The 27,912-nt window shown below is 37.8% G+C and overlaps 3 protein-coding genes across 3 annotated transcripts; all 3 read right to left on the reverse strand.

The window, feature by feature from the left end:
• Positions 1-15,066: 15,066 nt before the first annotated feature.
• Positions 15,067-18,691, reverse strand: LOC145165238 (putative LRR receptor-like serine/threonine-protein kinase At1g63430). Its single transcript, XM_079083942.1, has 12 exons — positions 18,165-18,691; positions 17,830-17,962; positions 17,672-17,743; positions 17,457-17,600; positions 17,235-17,384; positions 17,034-17,150; positions 16,632-16,954; positions 16,346-16,551; positions 16,134-16,266; positions 15,903-16,060; positions 15,602-15,817; positions 15,067-15,497 (listed from the first exon to the last, which is right to left on the reverse strand). The coding sequence occupies exons 1-12, from the start codon at positions 18,247-18,249 to the stop codon at positions 15,252-15,254; spliced, it is 1,983 nt and encodes a 660-aa protein (XP_078940068.1). The 5' UTR covers positions 18,250-18,691; the 3' UTR covers positions 15,067-15,251.
• A 2,707-nt stretch (positions 18,692-21,398) lies between these two features.
• LOC145163306 (uncharacterized) lies at positions 21,399-23,972 on the reverse strand. Its single transcript, XM_079082144.1, has 2 exons — positions 22,776-23,972; positions 21,399-21,485 (listed from the first exon to the last, which is right to left on the reverse strand). The coding sequence occupies exons 1-2, from the start codon at positions 23,970-23,972 to the stop codon at positions 21,399-21,401; spliced, it is 1,284 nt and encodes a 427-aa protein (XP_078938270.1).
• Positions 23,972-27,327, reverse strand: LOC145163307 (uncharacterized). Its single transcript, XM_079082145.1, has 5 exons — positions 27,264-27,327; positions 27,007-27,163; positions 25,701-26,641; positions 24,350-25,567; positions 23,972-24,168 (listed from the first exon to the last, which is right to left on the reverse strand). The coding sequence occupies exons 1-5, from the start codon at positions 27,325-27,327 to the stop codon at positions 23,972-23,974; spliced, it is 2,577 nt and encodes an 858-aa protein (XP_078938271.1).
• Between the last annotated feature and the right edge of the window lie 585 nt (positions 27,328-27,912).

Consider the following 27,912-nt stretch of genomic DNA (forward strand, 5'->3'; position numbering starts at 1 on the left):
TAAGGCTTTTATTGAAAAAACATTTTTATATTTTATTGTAGATAAATAAATATATAAATAAATAAAATAAAATAAAATAAATTATAGATTCACGTGCTAAAATGAAAAAAAAAAATTACAGAGAAGTTCTCATGTCTAACCTACGAAATTATTGTTGACATTCGAAAATCATACTTTTTTGCCGGAAAAACATTTTTTTTTTTTTTTGTATTATAAACCTTCGAAGAAGACCGTTTACATAGCAAAAAAATAGTTCCATATTATACTTTTGAGGTTTGATATGCAAAAATACACACACAAAAAATCCTTAGAAAAATTTGGAATTTTATCCTTCAAAATTACAGTTTATATTCGAAAATTATTTTTACATCATGCCCATATAGCCATTTCCCAGATGATAAGTATTGCTTAAAAATCTTAATTTTTTTACCTAAATTTATTTCGAAAACTATAAAATGGGAGGTAAAAATTTTAGTAGGATTGGATCCCATTATTGTTTTGCCCACTTTCCTTGAGTTTTGTGTGAATGTAGTGTCTTGGTGATACTTACATGCACTCCACTTCAATAATTGTCCCTAGCTTCTTTATACTCGTGGTGAAGACTTTGGAACCATCCCTTTCGATTCTACAGTTTGTAGATTCTTGACCCGAAGTTGGCTGAAGTTGCCAAGGTTGAATGGTCCTTTGGCCATTGGTGGTTTCCTCCATTCTCAAAACTCTTAAAGCCCCGGTTAAAAATTGGAGACTCGAAGTGTAAGAAAAAACAAGATTTTGATGTCCGAGCTCCAGAAAATTAATAACTTTGATCTTAAAGTTAAGTCTAGTTTATTGATGATAAGGATCGTCTTGAGCGAAGTGCGGGCGTGAATAATTGATTGAGATCGGAAAATATAATTTTGGACTCATAACAAAAATCTTGGATCTATTGACCCTAATGATACGAACTCTAGATTTGTTTCATGGTATAGTAAGAAACAATCAAAGAAAAAAAAAAAAAAAACTTTGTGGTCTGAAGGTGAATGACACTTGGATGGTGGATTCTAGAATCTAGATGCATCTAGGAGCAAGTTTGTAACCGGTAAATTTAAAATAAGTTTGAAGGAACAAAAGTATCGTTTTTTGACTCCCTTTCCATGGATGAGGTGGAAGATATGTTATGGAGTTGTGTAAACGAAAAGACTCCCAATGGTTTCACTTTCGGATTTATCAAAAGAATTTGGATGTTGCGTGCGCGAAAATTTTAATGAAATAAGTTATTTTGAAGCGTACTTGATCATCAATAAAAGATGAATGCTTCATTTATCTCTTTAATTTTCAAGGTTAACCATCTATTATATTTATCAGTGTTGAAGAAATCGGCCTTGGCGGCCGATTAATCGTTTGACGGTCTCGAACCGATTACGATTAGAGTGTTTGGTGGAATTGGTCAAAATTGGTCAAACTCGGGCTTAGCGGTCCTTGGCGGCCTTTGCGGTCCTCGGCGGTCATAGGCGGGAAATATTTAAAAAATTCAAAAAAAAATAATTTTCAAATATTACACCAAAATTTTAAAATTTTAAATTTTTAAGCTTTCAAATTTTAAAATATTATACTAAATTTTTAAAAAATTCAAAATTTTAAAACTTAAAATTTTTAAATACTTAACTTTTTAAGAAATAATAATTTTTTAAATAATTTTATTAATAATTTAGGGTCCCCGATTAATCGCCGATTAATCCCCGTCGAGTCTAATTAATCGTTTATCGCCAGTTGATCGCCGAGCTACCGCCGAACGATTTTTACAACTTTGATATTTATGCGATTATAGACCGACCAACTTGGATGGATCGATGTTTTTAGAAAATTATTGCCAAGTTTGCAAAATTTGGAAATGGTGATTAGTTTGGAAGTGTTTATCAAGGAAGTAGACATATTTAGTTGTTAATGAAGTGGTTTCGTGGGCTAACGAGTTTAAGAAACAAAGATTTTATTTTTTAAAGTGATTTTGAAAAGGAATTTGATACTTTAAATTTGGGCTTATAAATAAATGAAACCTAAACAAAACCAGTTCAACATAGGGACCGATCTCTAATTTAGTATATTCTTTATTACAAAATCTTATTGGGTTTCATATAGTTTTTGTGATGTTTACTTTTCCACTTCTATAAAAAGTCAAATAGTTATAACTGAATAATTAATAGAGCCAAGTGAAAATAAGATATTGTATTTACATATAGAATATAAAAAGATATTGTATTTAGACAAAATTGCAAGAATGGTCCCTGTGGTATGTCAAAACTAACAACTTTGGTCCAAAATGGGTTTGGCTCGCAAGGATGGTCCAATAGTTTCGTTTTGTTGCGAGTTTAGTCCAAAAATTTTAAAACTTTTTATAATGACGGATTTGTCCTTGGTATTTTCCCTTTTTCAATTTTTTTATTACAGAAATCAAAAAAAAAAAAGAAAAAAAAAGAAAATCTCTCTCTCTCTCTCTCTCATACAATCTCCCTTTCCTCGATCCCCCTTTCATCTCCAACTCGTATATCTCCCTCATTTCTCACTTCTCTGGCAAAGAGAGCCACCACAGTCGACTGCGGCAGCTCCTCCGCCTCCCCCTGTCGTGACCCACCACCATCCAACATCCCAAATCCAAGTCCACAATGGGTGTTCTTCGTTCTTGGTTTTGGATCTGAAATAAAACCCAAATCCAAAAGTTGAAGCTGAAGGGTAGATCTGAAATAAGGGTAGATCTGAAACAAAATCCACACACAAAACCTTACCTGAAACGAAAGCCCACCACGATACGAAGAGAAACGAAAACCCACCATTGATTTTGGATCTGAAATAAATCACTACACTTGTTTCCTCCTGTTTTTCTTTCCTGTCGGCGAGAATGAAGAGAAAGGAAGCTGGTGGTCGGAGGGAGTGGCAACATTTGGTGGCCGGAACTCACAACAGCAGCGGTGACAGCAAGCTGTTTGGGTGGCAAAGCGACGGGAAGAGCTGGGTTTCCTCCTTAGCGGTGCAGTATGACTGGAGAGAGGTAACGAGGGTGGTGAGGTCATGTACGGTGGTGAGAGGTGGCGTTGAGCGACTGGGATGGGCAGAACAAGGCTAGAAGTCGACGAGCTCACATCTGTCTCCTTCTCTCGTCATCGTTGTAGATTCAAAAGGGGGGAGGGTGGATGGAGAAAGTCGGGAAAGGCAATGATTAATGGTGGTAGTCGGCGACTACCTACCCCCGTCGTCGACTGTGGTGGCTCGGACTGGATATGGTGGAACACCGGTAAGTTGGTGGTGATGTTGGCATACAACTGAAGTGGAGTTTATGGTGGTCGTGGTGGTATTGTGACAGGCGAAGAGGTGGTGGATGTTCACGGTGGTAACCACAATAACACCACCGGTGTCAAAACCACTGGTGCTCCATTCTTTGTTTGTGAAACAGGGACGAAAGGAAGAAAGGAGATGAATCAAAAGAGACAGAGAGAGAGAGAGAGAGAGAGAGAGAGAGATTTTATTTTTGTTTTATTTTTAATTGTTTTTTAATTGTTGTAATAAAAGAAAAATAGAAAATAAAATAATAAGGGGCAAATCTGTCATTATAAAAAAGTTCAAAGGAAGTTGGACTTAACTCGCAACAAAACAAAACTATTTGACCATCCTTGCGAGCCAAACCCACTTTGGACCAAAGTTGCTAATTTTGACATACCACAGGGACCATTCTTGCAATTTTGTGTTGTATTTACGTGAAAGTTGAGAAATAGAGGCGGTATGTACTCTATAAGACCCATAAATTTTTTTAGTGATATTTTTGGAATTTTCTTTAATTTTATTACAACATCTTTGATTGTTTAATCATGTATATGATATGAACACATCTCATACTAGGTTTGTATCATGTTATAATAAGCCTAAGTGTAGAGAACTCACTTCCAAAAGTCAGCTTGTAGGAGGAGGGGACCCTTAAACTTATAAGCCACCAACTTATAGTACTTTCGACCAATGTGAGATCATAACAGTATATGATGGTTAGTGTATGCATTAAGAAGAAACTCAACTCATTAATTATGTATTGTTCTTTTGTTTAATCATCTTTGATTGTTTAATCGTGTATTATTCTTTTGTTGATATTAGTGGATATGAGTGAGATAAGTTTTATAGGAAGACTCATGAAACTCATGTCACTCATCTTATTTATATATTGTTCAACCAAGCACGGATTTAAATAGAGACGAATGGGGGAGGTGCCCCATGATTGAAAACTTTGTACATGAAATGAAATAAACTAAAAGAATTATAGTACTTTTGTTTATTATGCTTGTTGCTCTCTGTAACATCCCAAAAATACAACCCAAAAATTTTTGTTCGAAATTTTACTAAACCATAATATCAAATATTAAAAGATAAATCCATGGATCATGCGTCTCAAAATGTCATAATAAGTTTATCAAATCAACTGATGTCAAAACATATCAAAATATCTGAATAAAACTCTCAGTATAAACTGAAGCTGTGGTGTGTGCCATGCCATCATCCCGAGCTCTTCCCCTTACAAGCGGAAGTACCTGAAACCAAAAACTGAAACTGTAAACACAAAGCTTAGTGAGCTCCCCCAAACTACCACATACCATACAATAACATATAAAGCACATACTGGGCCTTGCCCACTGCATCGGACCGAAGTCCGGAACTAACCAAGGCCTTGCCCTCTGCATCGGACCAAAGTCCGGAACTAACCAGGGCCTTGCCCTCTGCATCGGACCGAAGTCCGGAAACTGACTGAACATAGCATAGCATAATCATAACTACTATCATAACACATATAATGCATACTGCATCGGACCGAAGTCCGGAACACATAACACAAAGACATGCTTGAATCACAAAGACCTCAAGCACACTGATCTACTGCATCGAACCTCAGTCCGGAACTACTGCTATCTAAACGGGCCGACATTGTAGCCGTAGACCCGTTCCTACTAGAAAGAAACTCATCTCGTAACGATGGCTGCTGAGATGCTAAATCTGAAACTGGTTGACTGCTGCTCCGGAACTCCCCGGCTACAATCCCATAAACACTAAATCAGATACCGATAACTACTCTCAGGGTAAAATGACTATTTTACCCCTGGTCAAAGTCAACATCCTGATCGAAGTCAACTTCCTGGTCAAAGTCAACTTTCAGTTGACTGGACTCGCCGAGTTGGGCCGCCAACTCGCCGAGTCCCTATCATCCTTTCTAATCCTCTACCCGCTTCTACTCGTCGAGTTTGGCAAAGGCTCGACGAGTTCTTCTTCGACACTAACATCTAGATCATCTTCATCTGACTCGCCGAGTTGTATGAACAACTCGTCGACTCCTCCTTCATCCTTTGAATGAGATCAGTCCTGGACTTGCCGAGTTGTATGAACAACTCGTCGAGTCCCTCCATTACTAGATCTGAGCCTTAACTCACCGAGTCCATTACCTACTCACTGATTCCAGCTTATCTCTCAAATGGGGAAAATCGGGGACTCGCGACTCGACTCGTCGAGTCTGAAGAACGACTCGCCGAGTCCCATGCATGTCATTACTAAACAGTTGATTCTTCTCTAATCCAATGCATTCCATTCATAGATCTGGGCTCCTAGGGCTGGTTTTTCACGTAAAGTTTCTAACTTTACGTGCATGCATGCTAATATGAAGCTCAAACGCCCAAAATAAGCTAAAGGAAGAGATCTAAGCTTGGAATGGAAACTTGGCTCAATAAAGGTGGCAACCTTGAGCTTAAGAGGCTCTGGAAAGCTTAGATCTGAAGTCCATTCATCATATTAACTCTTAATTCGACCTCAAAGTCTAGAAAGGGCTCAAAATCAACAAGAGCAAACTTCTCAAGAGATCTAATTGATAATAAGCAAAGATTCGAGCTTGATACCTCAAAGGGGACTGACAAGCAACCAGAAGTCTGGATCTACTTGCTCCCCTTGAATACTGCTCTTCTCTCTTCTTCCCCCAAATCCCCAAGATGCACTAAAACCTTCACAAGTGAGAAAATGCTCCAAAAATGCTTAAGAACGGCTAGGGTTTCGTATGGGACTCTTTGTGGGTGAGGGAGGCTGGTCTGGGGGCACATAAGATGATTAAATAGGGGGCAAACCCTTGAAATTAGGGTTTCATCCAGACTGGCAGACTTGCCGAGTCCGGGAATATGGACTCGTCGAGTCGCCAACTTAAAACGCGTGCAAATCCCGTCTCCACTCGACGATTCGGGCTACTGACTCGTCGAGTACCCCTTTAGAAAATGAAAATTACTTTGTTTAAATCACATACCAAAAATGGGGCGTTACAACTCTCCCCCACCTATCTCAGACTTCGTCCTCGAAGTCTGCTGCTACTGAATCTATAAATATCTCTGGGTAATGCTCCCTCATTTCCTCCTCGGACTCCCACGTCCATTCTGAACCCTTCCGGTGCTGCCACTGCACCTTCACTAGCTGGACTACCTTGTTCCTCAAGGTCTTCGTTTTCCGATCCAAGATCGCAACGGCCTCTCAATATAATTCAGACTGCTAACAACCTGAATATCCTCCAAGGGTACAACTGCTGACTCGTCTGCCAAACACTTCCTCAACTGAGGAACATGGAAAGTGTTGTGGATCTGGCTAAGCTCTGCTAGAAGATCCAACCGATAAGCGACCCGACCCGCCCGGGCCAAAACCCTAAACGGACCAATGAACCTGGGGCCCAAGTTGCCCCTCTTCCGGAACCATAACACCCTTCCAGGGTGATACCTTCAGGAGGACCATATCGCCCACCTGAAACTCCAAATCTGAACGCCTCCTGTCGGCATAACTCTTCTGCCGACTCTGCGCAGTCTGCAGTTTGCTACGGACCTGTTGGATCAACTCTGTGGTCTTGAGCACCCCCTCAGTGCTCCCGATGACTCTCTGACCGACCTCGCCCCAACAAATCGGGGTCGTACACTTCTTCCCGAAAAGCATCTCGAAAGGAGGGCGGTCAATACTAGCGTGGCAACTGTTGTTATACAAAAATTCCGCTAATGGAAGATACGTATCCCAACTGCCACCAAAATCTAAAATACATGCCCGCAGCATGTCCTCAAGAGTCTGAATCGTCCTCTCGCTCTGCCCGTCCATCTGAGGGTGGAAAGCGGTGCTGAAGTGAAGACGAGTCCCCATAACTAACCACCTCCCCTGCCACTGCGAAGGTCATACCTTTCACGCTATCCATTACTCCAGCCATTTAAATTAGATTTCATCATCGAAATCATTCCTTACCATTCCTTACATGTTAACTACACCAGGTTCCCTACTAGAACAACAGAATTCACAGATCCACTTATCCCTGCGATTCACTTATACTTGGCCATAACTCGGATGATCGTGCTGTGAGTGACTTGCCACTCCCCAAGCTATCCTTTAAAATCCAAAATACCATTACCGCTGGAGACCCAAAACTGAAACACTGATCTGCCTGAAAATACTAAACTGCTTGAAACACTGACTGCCTGAAACACTGAACTACCTGAGCAGTGTGCTGCCACATGGCTGCTCTCCCAAACTTAACGAGACCTCCCTGGTCTCAGTTCATTCACCAATTACCTGAAATATCGGGCTCCAGCCCAACTGCGGAGCCCAAGGACTCCCTGCTTAGTCGCCTCGCACGACTTCTGAACGAAATCCATTTTCTAGAACTAGATGCCACTAGTTACCATGCCACTGAGGCTCTAATAACTTTCTGATCTAACTGATCGAGTCCATACATCGAATCCTGACGTCACCAAACCCAAGGCCAAAAGTGATTGCTACATGACCATTGGTAGCCTTATGTCATAAATGACCTTAAGCAGTCCACTGCTTCTTTGCTCTCTTCTCTGTAGTGGCGCTTCTACAGTCTTATCACTGGCTTAACCAAGTCTAATTCGTCTGGGAAACTCCGAAATCCAATCTGTGGATTTCCATATGCTTACTGCTATACCCGAACTGGTGGGTACTCCTGTCATTCCCGCGTCCTAACGACGCACTCACGCTATCTAATAACCTAGTGAATGCTACGGCTACACCCGTAGACTTACAACACTTTATCACTATCTGGCTGCTAGTGAATGCTACGGCTACACCCGCAAACTTACAACACTCTAACACTATCTGACTGCTAGTGAATGCTACGGCTACACCCGCAGAGTTACAACACTCTAACACTATCTATACTGGATCGAACACGCGCTTGACCCGCACTCAGCTGAACTCATGTCCTGACTGAAATCCCCAACCGGATTCCCTAAGGCTTTCTAGCAAACATTCCGAGAACGAGATCTCATCGTTGGCAAGTTTTTCCGAACTTCCATATCACACTCTCCTCGAACCATACAGCCACATGGGCTGTCTTCCTTTCAGACAAGGATGCAAAACTTATCCTAGTCTCAAAACTGCTCCCGCTTCTGAATCCTTGGGCGCTTCTCCCCCACTTTGATTCAGCTAATGCCTTACAGCACACAAAACTGGAAGAATTCCCAATCCTTCTCACCACCCATGACCAAACTGCTAGAAACCACGCTTACCATTGCTAGTGCTTTCAACACCAGCTAATCCAAAAGATCACACAACTTCTAAAAATCCAAATAAATCTCTGGTAATAACCCGCTAGACCCAGGAAGTTCCGAATCTCAATTGGAGACCTCGGAATCTACCACTGCATCACGGCCTCTAACTTGGCCGGATCGACTTGAATATCCTTCTGATTGACAAGGTGCCCAAGAAATTGCACCCCGCGCAACCAGAACTCATAATTGAAGAACCTTGCGAACATTCTCTCCCTCCTCATAGTCTCTAGCACCTCCCTCAGGTGCTTCTCGTGCTGCTCCTCAGTCTTGGAATAAACCAAGATAACGATGTACTTTCCCAATCCTGTAATCCGGGGAATTGTTTTATCACAATTCGCTAATGCTTCTCGGCATGCAATTGGCATATGACATCCCTTGAAAATGTAATCCAGACACAAACCGAAGATAACTCAGGGTTACACTTCTCAACCCTTAGAACAAAAGGCCCCCTTGTGCAGTTTCCCGCAAGTGCTGCACCGAATCTGAACAATTCTGAAAAACTAACAGAACACCTCCCGAAAATAGCGAGACACTACCGAGTCTCACTCATACTTGCTACAGTTACTGCATTCGAAGTAACCTGCTCTACAGGGGATGTTCTCAACTATCGATCTAGAATCCAAGGTATGCAGATGGCATATAACTCAATCATAAGCAAGCCACAAAATTCCGAAATATCATTATCCTTACTGATGCAGAACCATAACAATAAAATCATAACATAAGTTGATAGAGAGAGGAAGATTCATACCCGCAACCTGCTCTAAAGAACCCCCGAATCCTCCTTCCTGCCGAGGCCTGCGATGATACTAAGGCTGCCCCATCCGCTGAGCGGGGCAATTTGCCCTGACATGACCAGGCTGATGGCAACGATGGCATAACTCTACTTCTATTGTGCATTCTTGGCGTCTATGACCCCTCCATTCGCATCTGCCGCACTTAGACTTGATGCGCACGTCATCTCGTGCTCATTCCTTCCTCGTGCAACCATCTCGACCCTGCGGGTCCCTGACACCAACTACGGCAGTGTCTATCTGCCCATCTTGCCGAACTAGACCGGAAGACCGCCTCCTCTTCCTCAGCTGACTATCTGAACCAATCTCTTGTTCCGGGGTCACAGTGACCATTTCACCCATCGCATGGATAGCTGAGGTCCGCCTTTCAATCCCGGCGACCACTCTATCGGTGACACGCCCAATGGTGTCTGGTAACTCTTCGTGGAGGGCCCGCGAAACCTCTGCAGCAATCCAATCCTGTAATTGACTCCCCTGAAAACATGGTGCACCATTCACTTTTGACCCCAAACTACAAAAGCTAGCGGTAGGATCCTCCTTCCAGAAGGATCCCATATGTCCACAAGCTTCGGGCTCCAGATGAGTCCCCACCTGCTCTGCTTCAATCTTGGGCCGAAAGGCCCCGAGGCGGCTATCCAAAAGCTCCACAACGGCCTCCTTGACCGAACCGAAGATCACAGGAGTCTGATCAATGATGTTGCGCATAATTTCTGTTGAAATAAACTCTCTCATCCGACCATCAAGCTGCCCGGCTCCAGAGTCAGAGCCAGATCCCTCCCCGGCACCTGAACTGCCAACTGGTATCTCGCGCAACGTCACCATGCTGAAAACATATCACAATTACTGTCAGAATACTCATCGTTGATGAGGGATCTCACACATACTCCACAATTTCCCTGGTTTCGTCTTGGCCCCCTCTTGAATCGGGTACAGATCCTCTGCTTTCAGTAGTACGGGCCCATACTACCTTCCACATCTATCCGTACTTTCCTCAAGAGTTACCTTAACTCAACCAAGTCCCTTCTACTGCTACTGATCTCTGCTACTGCCATCCTAGTCTTGCCCTAGGGAAATCTCTGACTCTACCCAAACCAGTCCTCAGCTGCTGAAGGCCTCCTTGTAATGCCAATTAGTCATCACCTAAATACCACCACATGTGACGAGACTCAGATAATCCTTCGAGTAAAAGACTCGTCCCTACAACAGTTAGACTCAAACGAGAGTTGCGCAATAGGGCCAAATCCATCACTCTGAGATTATTCAACCCTGATCACATGTGACGTGACGTATTCACCTAATGGCTAACTCCCATCACTCAGAGTCCCACAAAGCACAAAGCAAGCAGCATTCAGACACAGGAAACTATTCAAGCAATTATATCCTCATAACAAGAAACTGTACTAGCATACAATGTTAAGCTCATACTATCAGGCATAACCTAAAAAGGCTATCCTACTGCTGTCTACTCAATACTAGCATGCAATTCTCAATAAGCTGAAACACATATAACAGGCACATAAGGCATCCTCCCAGATCCTTAGTCCTATCCTTAGTCCTATTCTAGCATGTTGTTCTACTGAAACTGAAACTGATAATTATAACATAAACTTGTATGGGTAATCTGGGAGTACTTACTTGAGCCCGGCTGATTGCATGCACCACACCCTTTTCTCTTTTCAAAGTTATTTTCTTTCTAAAAATTCTTTTCGCTTTTCTAAAACTCTTTCTTTTTAAGTTTCTTTTTTCAAAAATTCCTTCGAAAACATTTTTCTTTTGAAAAATCTTTTACCATTTCCTTAGTTTGAGTCCAGTCATACTCGAAAGTGTGGCTGAATCCCTCAAACCAAGGCTCTGATACCAACTTGTAACATCCCAAAAATACAACCCAAAAATTTTCGTTTGAAAACTTTACTAAACCATAATATCAAATATTAAAAGATAAATCCATGGATCATGCGTCTCAAAATGTCATAATAAGTTTATCAAATCAACTGATGTCAAAACATATCAAAATATCTGAATAAAACTCACAGGATAAACTGAAGCTGTGGTGTGTGTCATGCCATCATCCCGAGCTCTTCCCCTTACAAGCGGAAGTACCTGAAACCAAAAACTGAAACTGTAAGCACAAAGTTTAGTGAGCTCCCCCAAACTACCACATACCATACAATAACATATAAAGCACATACTGGGCCTTGCCCACTGCATCGGACCGAAGTCCGGAAACTGCATCGGACCGAAGTCCGGAACTAACCAGGGCCTTGCCCTCTACATCGGACCGAAGTCCGGAAACTGCATCGGACCGAAGTCCAGAACTAACCAGGGCCTTGCCCTCTGCATCGGACCGAAGTCCGGAAACTACATCGGACCGAAGTTCGGAACTAACCAGGGCCTTGCCCTCTGCATCGGACTAAAGTCCGGAAACTGACTGAACATAGCATAGCATAATCATAACTACTATCATAACACATATACTGCATACTGCATCGGACCGAAGTCCGGAACACATAACACAAAGACATGCTTGAATCACAAAGACCTCAAGCACACTGAACTACTGCATCGGACCTCAGTCCGGAACTACTGCTATCTAAACGGGCCGGTATTGTGGCCGTAGACCCGTTCCTAGTGGAAAGAAACTCACCTCGTAACGATGGCTGCTGAGATGCTAAATCTGAAACTGGATGACTGCTGCTCCGGAACTCCCCAGCTATAATCCCATAAACACTAAATCAGATACTGATAACTACTCTCAGGGTAAAATGACTATTTTACCCCTGGTCAAAGTCAACATCCTGATCAAAGTCAACTTCCAGGTCAAAGTCGACTTTCAGTTGACTGGACTCGCCGAGTTGGGCCGCCAACTCGCCGAGTCCCTATCATCCTTTCTAATCCTCTACCCGCTTCTACTCGTCGAGTTTGGCAAAAGCCTCGACGAGTTCTTCTTCGATACTAACATCTAGATCATCTTTATCTGACTCGCCGAGTTGTATGAACAACTCGTCGAGTCCTCCTTCATCCTTTGAATGAGATCAGTCCTGGACTCGCCGAGTTGTATGAACAACTCGTCGAGTCCCTCCATTACTAGATCTGAGCCTTAACTCACCGAGTCCATTACCTACTCACTGATTCCACCTTATCTCTCAAATGGGGAAAATCGGGGACTCGTGACTCGACTCGTCGAGTCTGAAGAACGACTCGCCGAGTCCCATGCATGTCATTACTAAACAGTTGATTCTTCTCTAATCCAATGCATTCCATTCATAGATCTGGGCTCCTAGGGCTGGTTTTTCATGTAAAGTTTCTAACTTTACGTGCATGCATGCTAATATGAAGCTCAAACGCCCAAAATAAGCTAAAGGAAGAGATCTAAGCTTGGAATGGAAACTTGGCTCAATAAAGGTGGCAACCTTGAGCTTAAGAGGCTCTCGAAAGCTTAGATCTGAAGTCCATTCATCATATTAACTCTTAATTCGACCTCAAAGTCTAGAAAGGGCTCAAAATCAACAAGAGCAAACTTCTCAAGAGATCTAATTGATAATAAGCAAAGATTCGAGCTTGATACCTCAAAGGGAACTGACAAGCAACCAGAAGTCTGGATCTACTTGCTCCCCTTGAATACTGCTCTTCTCTCTTCTTCCCCCAAATCCCCAAGATGCACTAAAACCTTCACAAGTGAGAAAATGCTCCAAAAATGCTTAAGAACGGCTAGGGTTTCGTATGGGACTCTTTGTGGGTGAGGGAGGCTGGTCTGGGGGCACATAAGATGCTTAAATAGGGGGTAAACCCTTGAAATTAGGGTTTCATCCAGACTGGCAGACTCGCCGAGTCCGGGAATATCGACTCGTCGAGTCGCCAACTTAAAACGCGTGCAAATCCCGTCTCCACTCGACGAGTCGGGCTAAAGACTCGTCGAGTACCCTTTTAGAAAATGAAAATTACTTTGTTTAAATCACATACCAAAAATGGGGCGTTACACTCTCACAAGTATACGACGCTGCGTCTTAATGCCACAATGGATTCATCTTAGGCTTGAAGGAGTGAATGACAAAAACACTCGGCATTTGTTTGACATTCCAATAGAGATGCACACAAAAACCGGTTTCACTATTCAAAACCGGATTGGGTCAAAACCGGTTTTGACCAAACCGGATCGGATCGGATTTAAAATCGGATTTTCAATCGGAGCGTAATCCTACTTTTCAAATCGGATTTGATACCAGATCGTAAACCGAATTTGCTAAAAACTAGATCCAAATCCGCCTTAAAACCCGCTTAAAACCCACTAAAATCGGTTTAAACCGGTTTCAAATCGGATTCGGATTTTGGTTGGAACCGGATCGGATTTTTGATGACGTAAGCGAATCCGCATCGGATCGGCTCGGATTCGGGTTTCGAGCATCTCTAATAACCCTCAAAGGTGGCATGGCATAATGGTAAATTAAAATGACATTTTAGTGTTATGAGAAAGAGAAAAAAGAGGAGGTGCATGTGAGTGTGTTTATTTCTTTTTTCTTTTCCTTTTTTTCTCTTTTATTAATTTTTTTTATTATGTTGACTTATCTCCTCAAAATGGCGTATCATTCATATTATGTGGCAAAATTGACATGGTAAGAATTTGTGGCTTTAAAGATGACATGACAGCATTAGATGTCATGTTCCACTCCCTCTAACCTTATGGTCAATTGTTGAAGTAAAATAGATGTCATGTTCCACTCCCTCTAACCTTATGGTCAATTGTTGAAGTAAAATAGATAATTAAAAAAAAAGTCAGTTATCTAACCTAAGTCCAACATCTTCTTTGTTTGATTTGACCATTCCACAAAAAATAAATAAATAAAAGAAACAAAACAAAAAACATACTTGCCTCTTTGTCTCTCCTGTCTCCTCTTCCATTATTTATTTATTTTTATTTTTTTTAACGGTAAATATATTAAACAATATCTAAATTAATCCACATATGTCCACAACGGGACTTGGACCTTCAACCTCAAGGAGGGAAGGCAACATCGGATACCTCTTCCATTATTGCCGTCAAATGATATTACCCCCGGTTACTTTTGTACGATCCAACCACACAGCATTAAATATTCAATTCATTTCAACAAAGAACAAGTCAACAAGTGACATCTTCTCATTTGTCTTCACTCTTCTCCAAATAGGTCTTTTTATAACCTAATTTTTTTATTTTTGTTCTAATTTTATGATATTTTAGACTTGTATTTACATTATTAAGTTACTTTATGAATAGTAGATTAGATGCTTAATTCTATTTGTGAACTATAATTAGTTGACTTATTGTTATTGAGTGAAATAAAACCCAAGTATAATGTACATAGGGCATTTGATATATTGGATTATAGCTTATAAATCAAATAAAACCAAGTATAAATTTGGTTTACTATTCGGTTTGCAATTAAACCGGTTCTAATAAACCTAACCTTCATTCAAAAAAAATAAACCTAACCCATATATGTTTGGTTAGATGCTTTTCTGTTTTCAGTCCCACCATTTATTATATTTCGATTACGGCGGTTCAAATCCGATGCACACCGAATTTACTTTCTTTGTTATCATCTTATGAACACATATGTCATAAAAATTGTATCTATCTCATCTTGAGAACATGATATCTTAAACCAAATTATATTTTGCTAAAAGTTATTTTCTTCCAAATCAAAAACCCTAAATTGGTTAAAAAAAATATTTTGCCATTATGAAATTCACCTTGTGCACTTTTATGAAGCCAAAATTTACAACTCCTCATCAAAAGATGTAGAAATCAAAAAGCTTTAATCCAATGCTAATAAGATGGTTGGTATATAATGATCATCAGGACTAGGATTTACAGTATGTTAGGTTTATAGGAGTCGGGTCAAGACGAAAGTGCAAGCTCAGCCCAGGCTAACGATGATGCCATGAGCTCTGATGAACCCGATATGTCAAGTTTCCTTTCCAACATCGCACACACTTCTTGCATTGTTACTTTATCTCTAGGCCTTACATGAATGCAAATAGTCACCACCTCACGTATCGCTTCAAGATCTTCCTCTCTAAGATGCTTCAATGCAGGATCCACAACTGATGCCATCTTCTCTGGATCTTCAAGATAATCTTTCGCCTGTTACCAATGTCAAAAACATCACTGATCCATTCATTGAATCAAGAAACAAAAAAAAAACTCAGAAACTACTCTGATCATTTTGCTATATGATGATTTCATACCCAGTCTACCAGGAATCCCTTGTCTTTTGAGATTGGAGGGCGTCCGCTAATGATTTCCAACAGAAGAACACCGAATGCAAAGATGTTACCCTGGATATCCAAATGGCGTGCTTCTAATGAACACGGTTGAACACACATAGCCCCTTCACTGCTGATAGGACGAGAGTTGTTCTCTGATCTTGTAAGAATCGTTTTCCAACTCTCAAAATCTACTAGCTACAAGCATCAACAAAACGAAGATGTAACTACAAAATCCCCAATGGGATAAATTGCAAAAAAAAAAAAAGGTTTGAAGTGTTACCTTTGGTGAAAAATCATCTGTGAGATATACTGCGCTAGAGTTCAACTCCGATATAGTAAATGGAGGATCAATTTCCGTGTGAAGATACTTTAGACCTTTTGCGATTCCTATAACAATCGTCATTCTTCGTGTCCAACTTAGTTGACACCCTTGTTCGTCTACAGAAACAAAAGCATTCAATCATATTTCTCTATCATAAACCCTAAACCCTAAAAGGAATCAGAGACTTACAGTGTAGGTGTTCAGACAATGTCCCGTTTGACGCGTATTCAAAGACTAACATTCTTGTAAACGGAATACCTTCAATACAATACCCCAGCAGTTTCCCGATGTGTTGGTGATTTAGCCTTGCCAAATCTGCCACCTGATTGATATCGATAAAACTTGAGCAAAAGATCGAATCTTGAAAACATATATGAAAAACAAAGATTTCCCAGTTTTACCTCTTTCTGAAAATAAAGCTCAAGGTAGCTGGTCCAGTTTTCTTCCTGATTAGAAAGGGATATGACTGCGATTTCAGGGCCACCTTTCATGGTTCCTTTGTAAACTATACTATCCGATGAGGACCCAATAATGTTGCTAAAATCTTCACAAGCAAATTCAAGTTCGTGTCGACTATATCTCCTAACATCCTTTAGCATATCAGTATCTGTATATCCAGAAAAGAAAAGGTTGATTTTTTTTTTCTTTATACGAACATCATAGAAAAATGAAGTTTTGGTTTCTTACCAACAATGATTGTCATACAGTCTTTGTCAGTTCCAGGTTTTTTCCATGGAATGATGCTCAATGGTTTCTCTTTACACCTGTGAAGAGCCATGAGAAGGGCTACAAGGAAGATCAACCCCGCTATCACTCCAGTCACTACTTCAAGAGCTAAAAGCCACGTGAGTTTTGAAGGATGAGGTTTGTGTTTGTGTTTGTGGTCAACTTCAGGACGATGTTTCATGCCTTCTGGCTTACGGGGGCTAGCTGTTGAAGTAAAACCGCATTGTTCAGGAGCCCGTGTTGTGATGCCTTTATACTTTATGCAGTTCCCCTGAAAGCTGGCCCTGTTATGGAAGAACGAAAGAAAATGAGATTAAAAAGAACAACACAGAAAAGATGACGATGAAGAAGAAAGAAAGGTACTTTGGAAGATATTCCAAGCATTTAGGAACGCTTCCAACAAGGTAGTTGTATGAGAAATCCGCAATTTTTAAAGGAGTTGCTAGACAGAATCCTAGGGCGTTTGTATTTGAAGCATACCTGAAACAGTCGATTCATATTTAGCAACGACATTTCTGGACAATGTAGATGCAATAAAAATCAATTGGAGCGTTTTAAACTTACATTCCTCTCATGGTTGAAGCAAAATCTGTAGAATTAGCACCAGGAACAGTTCCTTCCAGTTTATTTCTGTCCAATCGAAGCTCTTGAAGGTACTTAAGATTACCAAGCTCCGAAGGCATTTTTCCAGTCAATGCGTTGGATTGTAAGTTTCTAACAAATGAAAATTAGCTTCACAAGTAAGAAAAATCGTTGGATTTTATTTCTCGAAATGATGAAACTCACATTTTGATAACGCTAACAAGATCGCCGATTTGATTTGGGATCGGTCCAGATAGCTGGTTCATCCCCAAATCTAAGATTTTCAAGTGCTTCAGCGTTCCAATTTCTTTGGGTATTGAACCGATGAGATTGTTGCCATGTAATATCCTGCAAGTATGACCATTTCTTGATGAAAATCTTGATCTTTTATTATGTTCTTGAAGGTAAGATAAACATACAGTTCGTGCAAGAATGAGAGCTGAAACAGCTCTTCGGCTATGAATCCCTTTATGGAAAACCCAGAAATGTTTCTGCACAATCAAATTGAAAAACCATTGAATTAGCATCATTACATATATCATTTCCAGATAGGAATCGAAGAGATAAAATCACTTACACTTTTCTAACATGATCATCAGAACAGTAAACACCAACCCAATTACAAGGATCTGAATCTAAGCCATTCCAGTTTGACAAAACCAATAATGGGTCATCAAATATAGCTTCTTTGAACACTGTCAGAGCATGAACTGCAAATAAAAATAAAAATAAAATGTATAAATTAGGGGTTCTTGGGATAAACCCTACAAAATCATGATCTTCCGCTAACTATTTTTTGAAATGCAACCCACATTGCTCATAATATATCCGATAAAGATTACAAATACCTTCTAAAACCATTCAAGATCTATGAGAAACTACAAATCAAATGAAAGAATGAAAGTTACGTACCTTCTGTTGGTAGAACAGCATCACTAGTAGCAAGAAACAGTCCCAAACAAACACATATAAGTTGAAATGAAACCAATCGTTTCATTTTCTCTCTCTATCTCCTCTCTAACTCGAATCAAAACAGAAATTCCCGAGAAGTCACTTTTAACCCCAGAAGAAGAATCAAATAATTTGGAGAAAACATAAATTTGTGTGAATCTTGAAAGAAAGAATCTTCCTTAAAACAAAATCAAGCACTGCGAAAGGAAGCTTGACGATTACAAATGTGTGTGAATCTTTTTAACAGCAACCCACTGAACCAAATCAGTAGAAAAAGAAAGAAAGAGATGATTGGAAAGTGAAATTAAAAAGATTAAAGGCAATACCCAGTTGAAGAAGACTTGAAGACGAAGATAGATTTGGTGGCAATATTAGAGAAAACTTGAAGAAAATTACAGAGAAACAGCAAATGGAAATGAAGTGGAGATAGCGGATGAATTTTGTCAAGTGAGAATGTTTTATTTCTGTTTCCTGATTGATCGAGAAATTAATAAATTGGCAGTTTTTTAGACTTTTTAATTTTAATTTTTGGGTGGATTATTTCCCTGCAGAAAATGAGGGTCTGTGAGAGAAAATACGAGATTGTTAATTTATCAATCATTGTTAATTAGACGTGAACGTGATATATTGAATTATACGATAATTTGCTAATATATATAACTCAATTTTCGTCTCGTATTTATGTTATCTTATTTATTAAATAAAGTTACCGTGTAATCGTGTTTATTAAATATCAAAAATCAAAATAAAGCGTGCAAAAGAGTGAAAGACCGTGTGATTTACGATTGCTAGTTGGCAACAAAAACACAAAACGATAGTATGACTTGTATACCATAACATATGTTAGTACTATTATTTTTGTAATATCATATATACTATTATTACTTTATCAGGCTTATGAACAATAACCGGCTGAGTCAGCTACGGTTCATCGCCTCATCGGCTGGTAGCTTACATTTGAAGTTTGTCGTTTTTGGTCCTTGTATCCTTCATCACCTTATTCCAATGAAGACGAAGAGGTAAATCACGCTTCAAACTAGATTTTCACATCATTCATCACATAGTCTTTAGGTATGTCAACTCAATCATATGGGTGATGGGTCTTCTTCTTCATGCCTCCACCGTGGCTTTCAATTTTTTACTCAACTTGAGTCACACTACCTTCTTTAAAGATGAACCCTTTTTGTCGATTGCTTTGTGCTGGAGACGGTGGTCGTGCAAGTTAACGTGCTTAGTTTGAAGCGCTTGACATCTCTAAAATCAACGAGTTTATAAACCATATTCATTGTGAATTTTGGTTTTACGACCGCCTTCGTCCAACATCGATTCGATGTATCTTTGCAATGATTGAGCGAAGCTCTAGAATTGCTTAAGGTAAAGAACCCTAATTTCATTTATTCCTATTATTTCAGCAAAGTCAAAAGTAAAAGATGGTGAATAGGCTACCCTATGATTTCCTACAAACTGGATTTAGATATTCGATTACAGAAAACATGGTAGCTTAATATATATATATATATATATATATATATATATATATATATATATATATATATATATATATATATATCTTATTCATTTGAATAAATATCTTTTATCAAAGATATTGACTTATAAAATTGGAATTCTGATAACCCAACTACATGATACTTTACAGATCAATTAGTAACGGATCAAAAACGATATCAAGTAAGAAACTTTCAAATTTCTACTAAATTTATTAACTCATATTATTAGTTTCATATGATACTTTACATATCAATTAGTAATGTATCAAAAACGATTGCCAAGGTTGTTGAAAACTATATAGAAGCTGTTAATTGTACACTGTCTGCAGGAAGGAAACTATTTGTTGAAGCTCCCTGGCCTCGAATGACAACTTATGTAAGCTTCCTGTTTAATTACTTATTCATTCTTTTTCATAATTTTTATAATAACTAATGAAAATTGTATATTCCCAGGAAAGATCTTGAATATTGTTGCGTTTTGCTGATTTGGTTAAGCAACATGTTGATAAAATAACATCTCTTGAAGTTTGGGATAACGTGACGCCATATGAACAGGCAGCTGGAGATGGAAAATAAATGAAACAATAAAGATTGTTAAGAGCTTGCGGGATGATATATTTGTTGGAAGATTTAAATCAGGAACTGAAATAAAGGCAAGTGTTATGAACATGAAGTTTAATTTTGAAAATATTTTGGTAAAATTTAGTATTTAGAGTAATTTTTCGCTCATGTCTTTTATGTAGGATGCTTTAAAGAACATTGTATTGTATACTAAAATAAATAAATAAATAAAGGTTCAAACTTGGATTCAGGTTTGTTGTATTCATGATCGTCACAGGATCTTATGTGTTTCTTTAAACTCATATGTTTAGAGTTTTTAATGATTATTACTCGTAATGTTTATGTTGTTAAGAAAGTTAGAGTCATCATGATTGTTGGTGTTAATGGAGGTGGAAAAACTACATATGTTGGTATATTTAATGATAATTTGATAAATGCACTATTTGAAATTAATTACAGATTTAAAAAAATCCATTTGATTACAATAATTTATTGTTCAATGCATGGGAACTAGCTTATCGGTTACTGGTTTTCTGGGCCATTTGTAGGAGATAGCAACGTACTTTGTAGGCATTATTGGAATGCAGATAAATGGTTATTGGTTTTCAATCGTAAAATACATTACTATTATGGGTATAAATTGAAATATATTGCCCATATTGGTAAAAGTAGGTAAAGTACATTGTCATTTCTTGCAACTTTGTTATATATATGATCACTTTCGCCCGCCGCAAAGCACGGGATACCCCATTGTTATAAATACAATCATCATTTTTCAATGGAATACGAGTATCTTGTTTAAAAAAAAACCATATACTCTCTTCAAAATATCTATATTAGTGTTTTTATAGTGATGAAGACAATTTTAATGTCTAAATGATACATTTTCTAGAGTAAATTACACGAATGGTTCATGTGGTTGGGGGTAATTTACAAGCTTAGTCCATAATTTATTTATTTTCTTACTAACTCGGATCGTCCCTATAGTATGCTTTTGTTGCGCTCTTGGTCCCTATATCACCTAAAAAGACTATTATGCCCTTATTAATATCTTTTTTTAATTAATTTTATCATTTATGTATTTCTTTGTTGTTCCTTTTTATCTTTATTTAATGAGACCACTAATCTACACAAATCGCACACAAACCCGACAACCACCACCACCTCCGGCAAATACAACAACCATCAACAAGAAGACATGATGAAATAAAATCTATAAAAATTAAAACTTCAACCAAAAAATTGTTGAAATCAACCCGGAGTGCTGCCAACAATTTGTTACATTTGATAAACAATGAATAAATGAAATGTAAACCTCCACCATTGCCATCAAACTAAGGACACCCATATCGCACCAACTTCTTCACAACTAACACTCACCATCTTCCACCACCATTTACTAGCACCACATACCATGACATCGGACTTCAACCTTAAACACCGAACCTCAAAAACACCATAAACCACACTCATCATCCTAGCCGAGAACACCAGCCACTATCACCTTCACACCCCATCATCATCTCAACCTACCACCCCACACCACAAAAACCATCGTGAAACACTAACCACCATAACCGATACCACCTTCTCCAGTTAAGAAAACCACCACCTGTCATCACATGTTTCCGTCGAACTTACCATCGAAGCCACCCTTCAAGCACCGTGAATCACATCAGAATACCCATTGTCGAACACCATCTCCACAGAAAACTTGAACTACCCTTATTTAAGTCACCCTTATTTAAGTCACCTGCTTCACTGGAAAAATAGAAAAACTTCACCTAAAACCACCACAGCTTCCACAAAAACCACCCATATGTTCCCTATCACATAGCCGATCGTCGAACCACTCTTATTCTAACTATCGTTGATCTCAATTTGGAAGCATCATTGGTCTGGATTTGGAAGGAGGAAAAGATACGTGAGATAATAAAATAGGAAGGAGAGGAAAATGGGGGAAAGAGGAGGGTTGTGGGGTGGGTTGAGTTCTAGGGATGGGTTTTGTTTATTTAGTAACTAGGTTATAACCCGTGGACACCACAGGAAAGAAATTTAAAAATAATTCAATTAACTTATAACTTAATTATTGAGCAATGTTTTGTCTAAAATTTCATAGTGATATAATGATTGGCTGAGATTAAGAAGTTATAATGGTTTGAATATCAAAACAGCAATTTGTATTTGTAGATATGTTAGAAAGTTATCATTTTGTATAATGCATTATAAATTTAAATAAAACATAAACATAAATTGATATAAATAATAAAGTTGTACAAAGTTTTTATAAATTTCTAAAAACTTCTTTATACACGACATTTAATGTTTTATTTGATAGTCTACCATGGTTATCTAAAATTAACAATTTTAATCCCTCTCTACTTTGAACTCTGGATAAAGCAACATACAATTGGCCATGTGTAAAAACAGGATCCTTGAGAAACAATCCAACCTTAGATAAAGACTGTCCTTGGCTCTTGTTAATTGTCATTACAAAACATACAGCCAATGGAAATTGTCTTCTTTGGAATTTGAACGGGATCTTGTTTTCAGTAGGAGTAAAAGACATTCTTGGAATGAAAGTCCGGTTTCCAATATTACTTCCAGATATGATAACTGCCTCGATAACTCGTTTGCCCAAAGATATGACATGTAGTCTAGTGCCATTGCATAAGCCATTTTTCTGATCAATGTTTCTCAATAACATAACTGGAACACCGACTTTTAAAATGAGATTATGGTTTGGCATACCTGAGATTTTAAGACCATTTAAAACATCAAGTGAGTATAAATTTGCATCAAACTGATCATGGACAAACTCAGATTGGCAAAGGCTATCTGAACTTAAATATTCTTTTTGCTCTCCTGGAATCAATTTTAGCAACCGATCATTTATTTCTTGGACAACTTCATTCTTGGGAGCAAGTATTGCTCTTTCTTGAAAATAACCTGCAATGTTGAAGTTTTCAAGAATGGAAGGATATACAAAATTGATTAATGAACCAATAGGATCACATAGATCATTAATGAGAATGTCTTCTGGAATATCAACAGTTGTTTCACCATCATTCGGACCACCAAAATTACCTTCTCCTATGTCCAAAAGCCAGTTTGAAAAACCCGTTATTCGATGAACAGCAGATAAATCGCTTCCAACAGTTAACCTCATGTTTTTTGTTAATTTATGGACTTTGCATTGTTGCCATAAATACGAAGAACTTAAAGAAGCATTAACAATGTTTTGTCTACTGCCACCCGGAACAACAGGTAGAATTTGTCTGAAATCACCTCCAAAAACAACCACTTTCCCTCCAAATGGAATATTTGAGTTTGTATGATCAACAAATCTTAATATATCCTTCAAAGTTCGATCTAAAGCTTCAAATGCATGCTTGTGTACCATAGGTGCTTCATCCCAAATGATCAATGAGGCTTTTCTTACTAAACTCGCAAGGTCACTCTTTGGATTTATTCTACAAAAAGAATCCTCGGTAAGATTTATGGGAATTATAAACCGAGAGTGTGTTGTCCTGCCTCCAATCAATAATAATGAAGCAATCCCACTTGAAGCAATGTTTAAAACAATCTCTCCTTGGGATCTAATTGCTGCAGAAATTGTCTTCCATAGAAATGTCTTACCCATTCCACCATAACCATAAATAAAGAATACACCTCCCTTATTATTTTTAACCTTAGCCATTATATCAAGAAAAAGTTGCGTTGCTCGTCGGTTAATGAAACAAAGAGGCGATCAAACTCATTCTTCAAATTTGGTATGTCATAATCTAGCTCCTCGGCTATCAAACGATTGTTTGAAGATGAAACCAAATCAGCATTTGGGTAAGGCATCCTTCTATAGTCCTTGAGACTGGAATTGTTTCGGAGTAAAATTTGTTCTATCTCAAACAAAGTCAAGTTTTTAATTTGATCTTCGTTTAGTGATAAACTTGTACGAACAATACTATATTACTTACAACATACTAAAAAAGAGATTAAGTGGGACATAAAATGTAATTGAGTGCATATTGGAAATTTATATGATACAGTTTTAATAATAATGTAATAAACATACAATACCTGGAGACTTTAATCTCTTTTGTTGAGTATAAAGAATTCCATCTGACAAGTATTCACATGTGTTTTCCCATACAATCTCTGGTTTAGACAAACTGTTGGACAATAACATCGTAGCAAATAAGAAACGTAGATAAAAACTAGATCCAGAAAGACTTGCTTCCTTAATTGCTTCGATGTATTCTTTGTCATCATCCAAAAGACCCAGATTATAGCATGCATCTTTAAAAGAAGAACATATTTCACCATTGACTGTGCGAATTTCTTCGAAGGATTTTGGACCTTTCACTTTATTTAAAAGAATTCTTAAAAAATATGCTTCGCCAAGCTTAGGTGAAATGGAGTGAATTGTACCAATAGAATATCCAACTATCCTTGGCTGCCAACTTTGAAGTTTAGGTTTCCAAACAAACTTGGTAGGAAATTCAACATATGTAAGCTTTCGTGCTTCTTTATTGATCTCATTACACTTCATCCAAGATATGAACATTGAAGAAGCAACTAAAGGCCGGTCAAGAACATCTTCAATATCATCGTCTGCCTCATATACAACTTGTTGTTGACCAGGCAAATGAAAAGGTAGTCTAATCACAGCAAGATGCCTATAATGAACATCATATTTAAAAATCCGCCACGATGCTTCACATGCAGATATATATCTACAATCATAGTATTCTTTGATTTCATCGACTGCATCGTTCTTATCAGAATCATTATTGCTTTGCACCATAGCAAAAGTCGCTCTATCAGGACCCTTGTTTATATATTTAAATAAATATTTTATAGAAGATCCTTGATTACACCATTCAACATTGATGTGTGCCTGGTATCGTTTTAACAGATATTTGTTGTATGGAACAACGTTTCTGTTATCTAACTGAACACCAGATTTTTCGACAAAATTTCCATCATTTCTTCTCCTATATAAGGGAAACCCATCTGGATCAACTGAAGTATGATTACAGAATTGCTTTGGAAAGTTTTTAGAACACTTTCCGTCTACCATGCATGGGCAATTGAAATTTTCAGCTCCACATGGACCGTGAATCATGAACTCCTTGACAAGTGAATATAATTCTCGATCTTCATCAATATTTGGAATCTCAGCAGAAATAAGTGGATCGATATAGTCAACTGTAGGAAGCTTGCAGTCAGAATGCATAAACAGACATATATGACTATGAAGCAGGCCTCTTTTTTGAAATTCAATTGTGTAAACCACTGCATATAAAAATACAAAAATTATGACACAAGTTAGCAACTAAAGAATATATACATATATATATATATATATATATATATATATATATATATATATATATATATATATATATATAAGTATAATTGTAAATACCTGCTTGAACCTTGCCAAAAACTTCATTTTCCCTTAAATCTTTAAAAAATGCATCCAACTTAATCTTAAATAACCTACATAATATATCCGGTCTATCTTCTGGATGAAGTGGAGTGTCTTTAAGAAACCTTTGAACTTCTTGCCATTTTGAATTACACGTAAAGGTTATGAAAAAATCTGGATATCCAAACCATTTACATAGCGACATGGCATCCAAATAGTTTTGCATCATATAACGTGCACCACCGGTAAATGAAGAAGGTAAGATCACACGTTGCCCAACGTCCGAAATATTTGTACTCCCATGTGCTTGGTGATCACGCAGATTCTCATAAGTCTCACATCTAAGAATTTTTTGTTGCTTACGTATGAAAAATAATCGCTCACTTTCAATCATGGTATAACCATCAACTAAAAATTGTTGGAACAACCTTTTTGCATTAAGAATTAGTGAGAATGATTGATCTCTATCTTGAATTCTATAAGCGAAAAATTCTCTCATCGTACATGTCGGGCGCTTGCTGTTACTTGAAGATGTAATACCTCTATGAAGGATGTCAACTCTGTAACCATCATCGCCATATGGAAATAGTAATGGATACTGTAGAGCAAGGTAAGAAGGATGTAATTCACTGATACACTTTAGTAATCCCGATGAGGTTTCAACAATGATGTCTCTTTTTTCAATTGAATTATGAATATCACCAACAATTAAAGCGGCTACCTCAGAAGAAGTTGGTAAGTTATACGTCCTTCCATCTTGTTCTCTTTTTCCGATTAGTCTTAACTTCAAATTAGAGCCACGATTTTCATGAAGACTGTCTCTTACCATCCGATAAGACTTCACCAACGCATTGTTTGAATCTAACATAACCTTCAAAAATTCTATAATCGGGAGATCATATGGTCTTGAACTTGATGTAGAAGCGTTTGTTGATCCACTGAAAATATTATAAAAAAATAATTATTGTTAGTAAATAAAATTAAATGAAGTGAAAATATTTATTGAAGTTGATTGTAAAAATATACCCAATACTTGTCGATCTATTTGAAATCTCGTTCTCCGTATCATATATGTATAACTGACAGAATTTTGGGCTTGATCCACCTGTAGGTAGAAGACTTCCCATACTATGATAATTTTGACCGCTAAGTCTGAATATTTATGGTGCGTTGCCTGTGTTGATAGATGAATCAACTTTGCCTCCCATTGATGTAAATGAAAACATTGAATTGTAACGTCGAATGTTCTTCATGAAGTATTTGCTTTTAGAATCTACGGAACGGTAAAGATTTTTGTAATGACGGTGCTTCTTTTAAAGGTGGTAGCTCAACTTTGCCGTAACCACAACATAAGGAATAAGATGTATTCCTTTTTTGTTTCCCTCTAACCGATTCATCTGTCCATAGTTTTGCATGACACATCTGGCATATAACAATCTGGTCTCCATGATCCAAGTAATCTGTTGAATTCCATAAATAATAAAAATTCATGAATATAAATAAAGAATAAAAAATAAATAATATTAAATTTTATATAATTATGATCACCTATCGAAGTACCGCGGAAAACATCTTCAATAATATGGGCATCATTAATATCTTCATCTAATGTCAAGTCAAACATAGGTATAGCACATATATGTGTAGCCTTCCTTTTTAATTGATGCTTTCATCTTGGTAACTTGATTGATGAAGATTTTTGAATGATGGTTGAACGACCGGTGGATGTCATGCCAATATCAAACACCGAATTATCATTGTTAATAGATAACGGTGTTTGAATGTTATTATTGAAAATATAATTTCCTGAGAAAATAAAAATATTAATTATAACGTTAGGAATTTTTATAAATTATATAAATACGAAACATATGTTTTAGAATTTGTCTATAAACAAATGCATACCATTTGAAATGTTAGATAAGGGAGTTCTAACATTTATATTTGTAGAAGGAGAATGAATAGTTGTATGTTGATATACAAATGATTTGACTGACTTTTCGTTTTCCTTATCTGATGTAACGTTTCTGTAGTTATCTATAGATACTAAATGACGACGACGATTGTAGACATCTGTTATGTAATGAGAAAAAAATAGTTAGTAATAAAACAAATAATATTAATTTTTAAAAAGAGAATAAATTTAATAATACAAAATTTTGATATATTTTATATAGTTAAAAAATAATTGTAAAAAGAATGAATAAGA

The sequence above is a fragment of the Lactuca virosa genome, chromosome 3, assembly GCF_052849685.1.
Source record: "Lactuca virosa cultivar CGN04683 chromosome 3, Lactuca_virosa_CGN04683_v6, whole genome shotgun sequence".
Taxonomy (NCBI): Eukaryota; Viridiplantae; Streptophyta; class Magnoliopsida; order Asterales; family Asteraceae; genus Lactuca; species Lactuca virosa.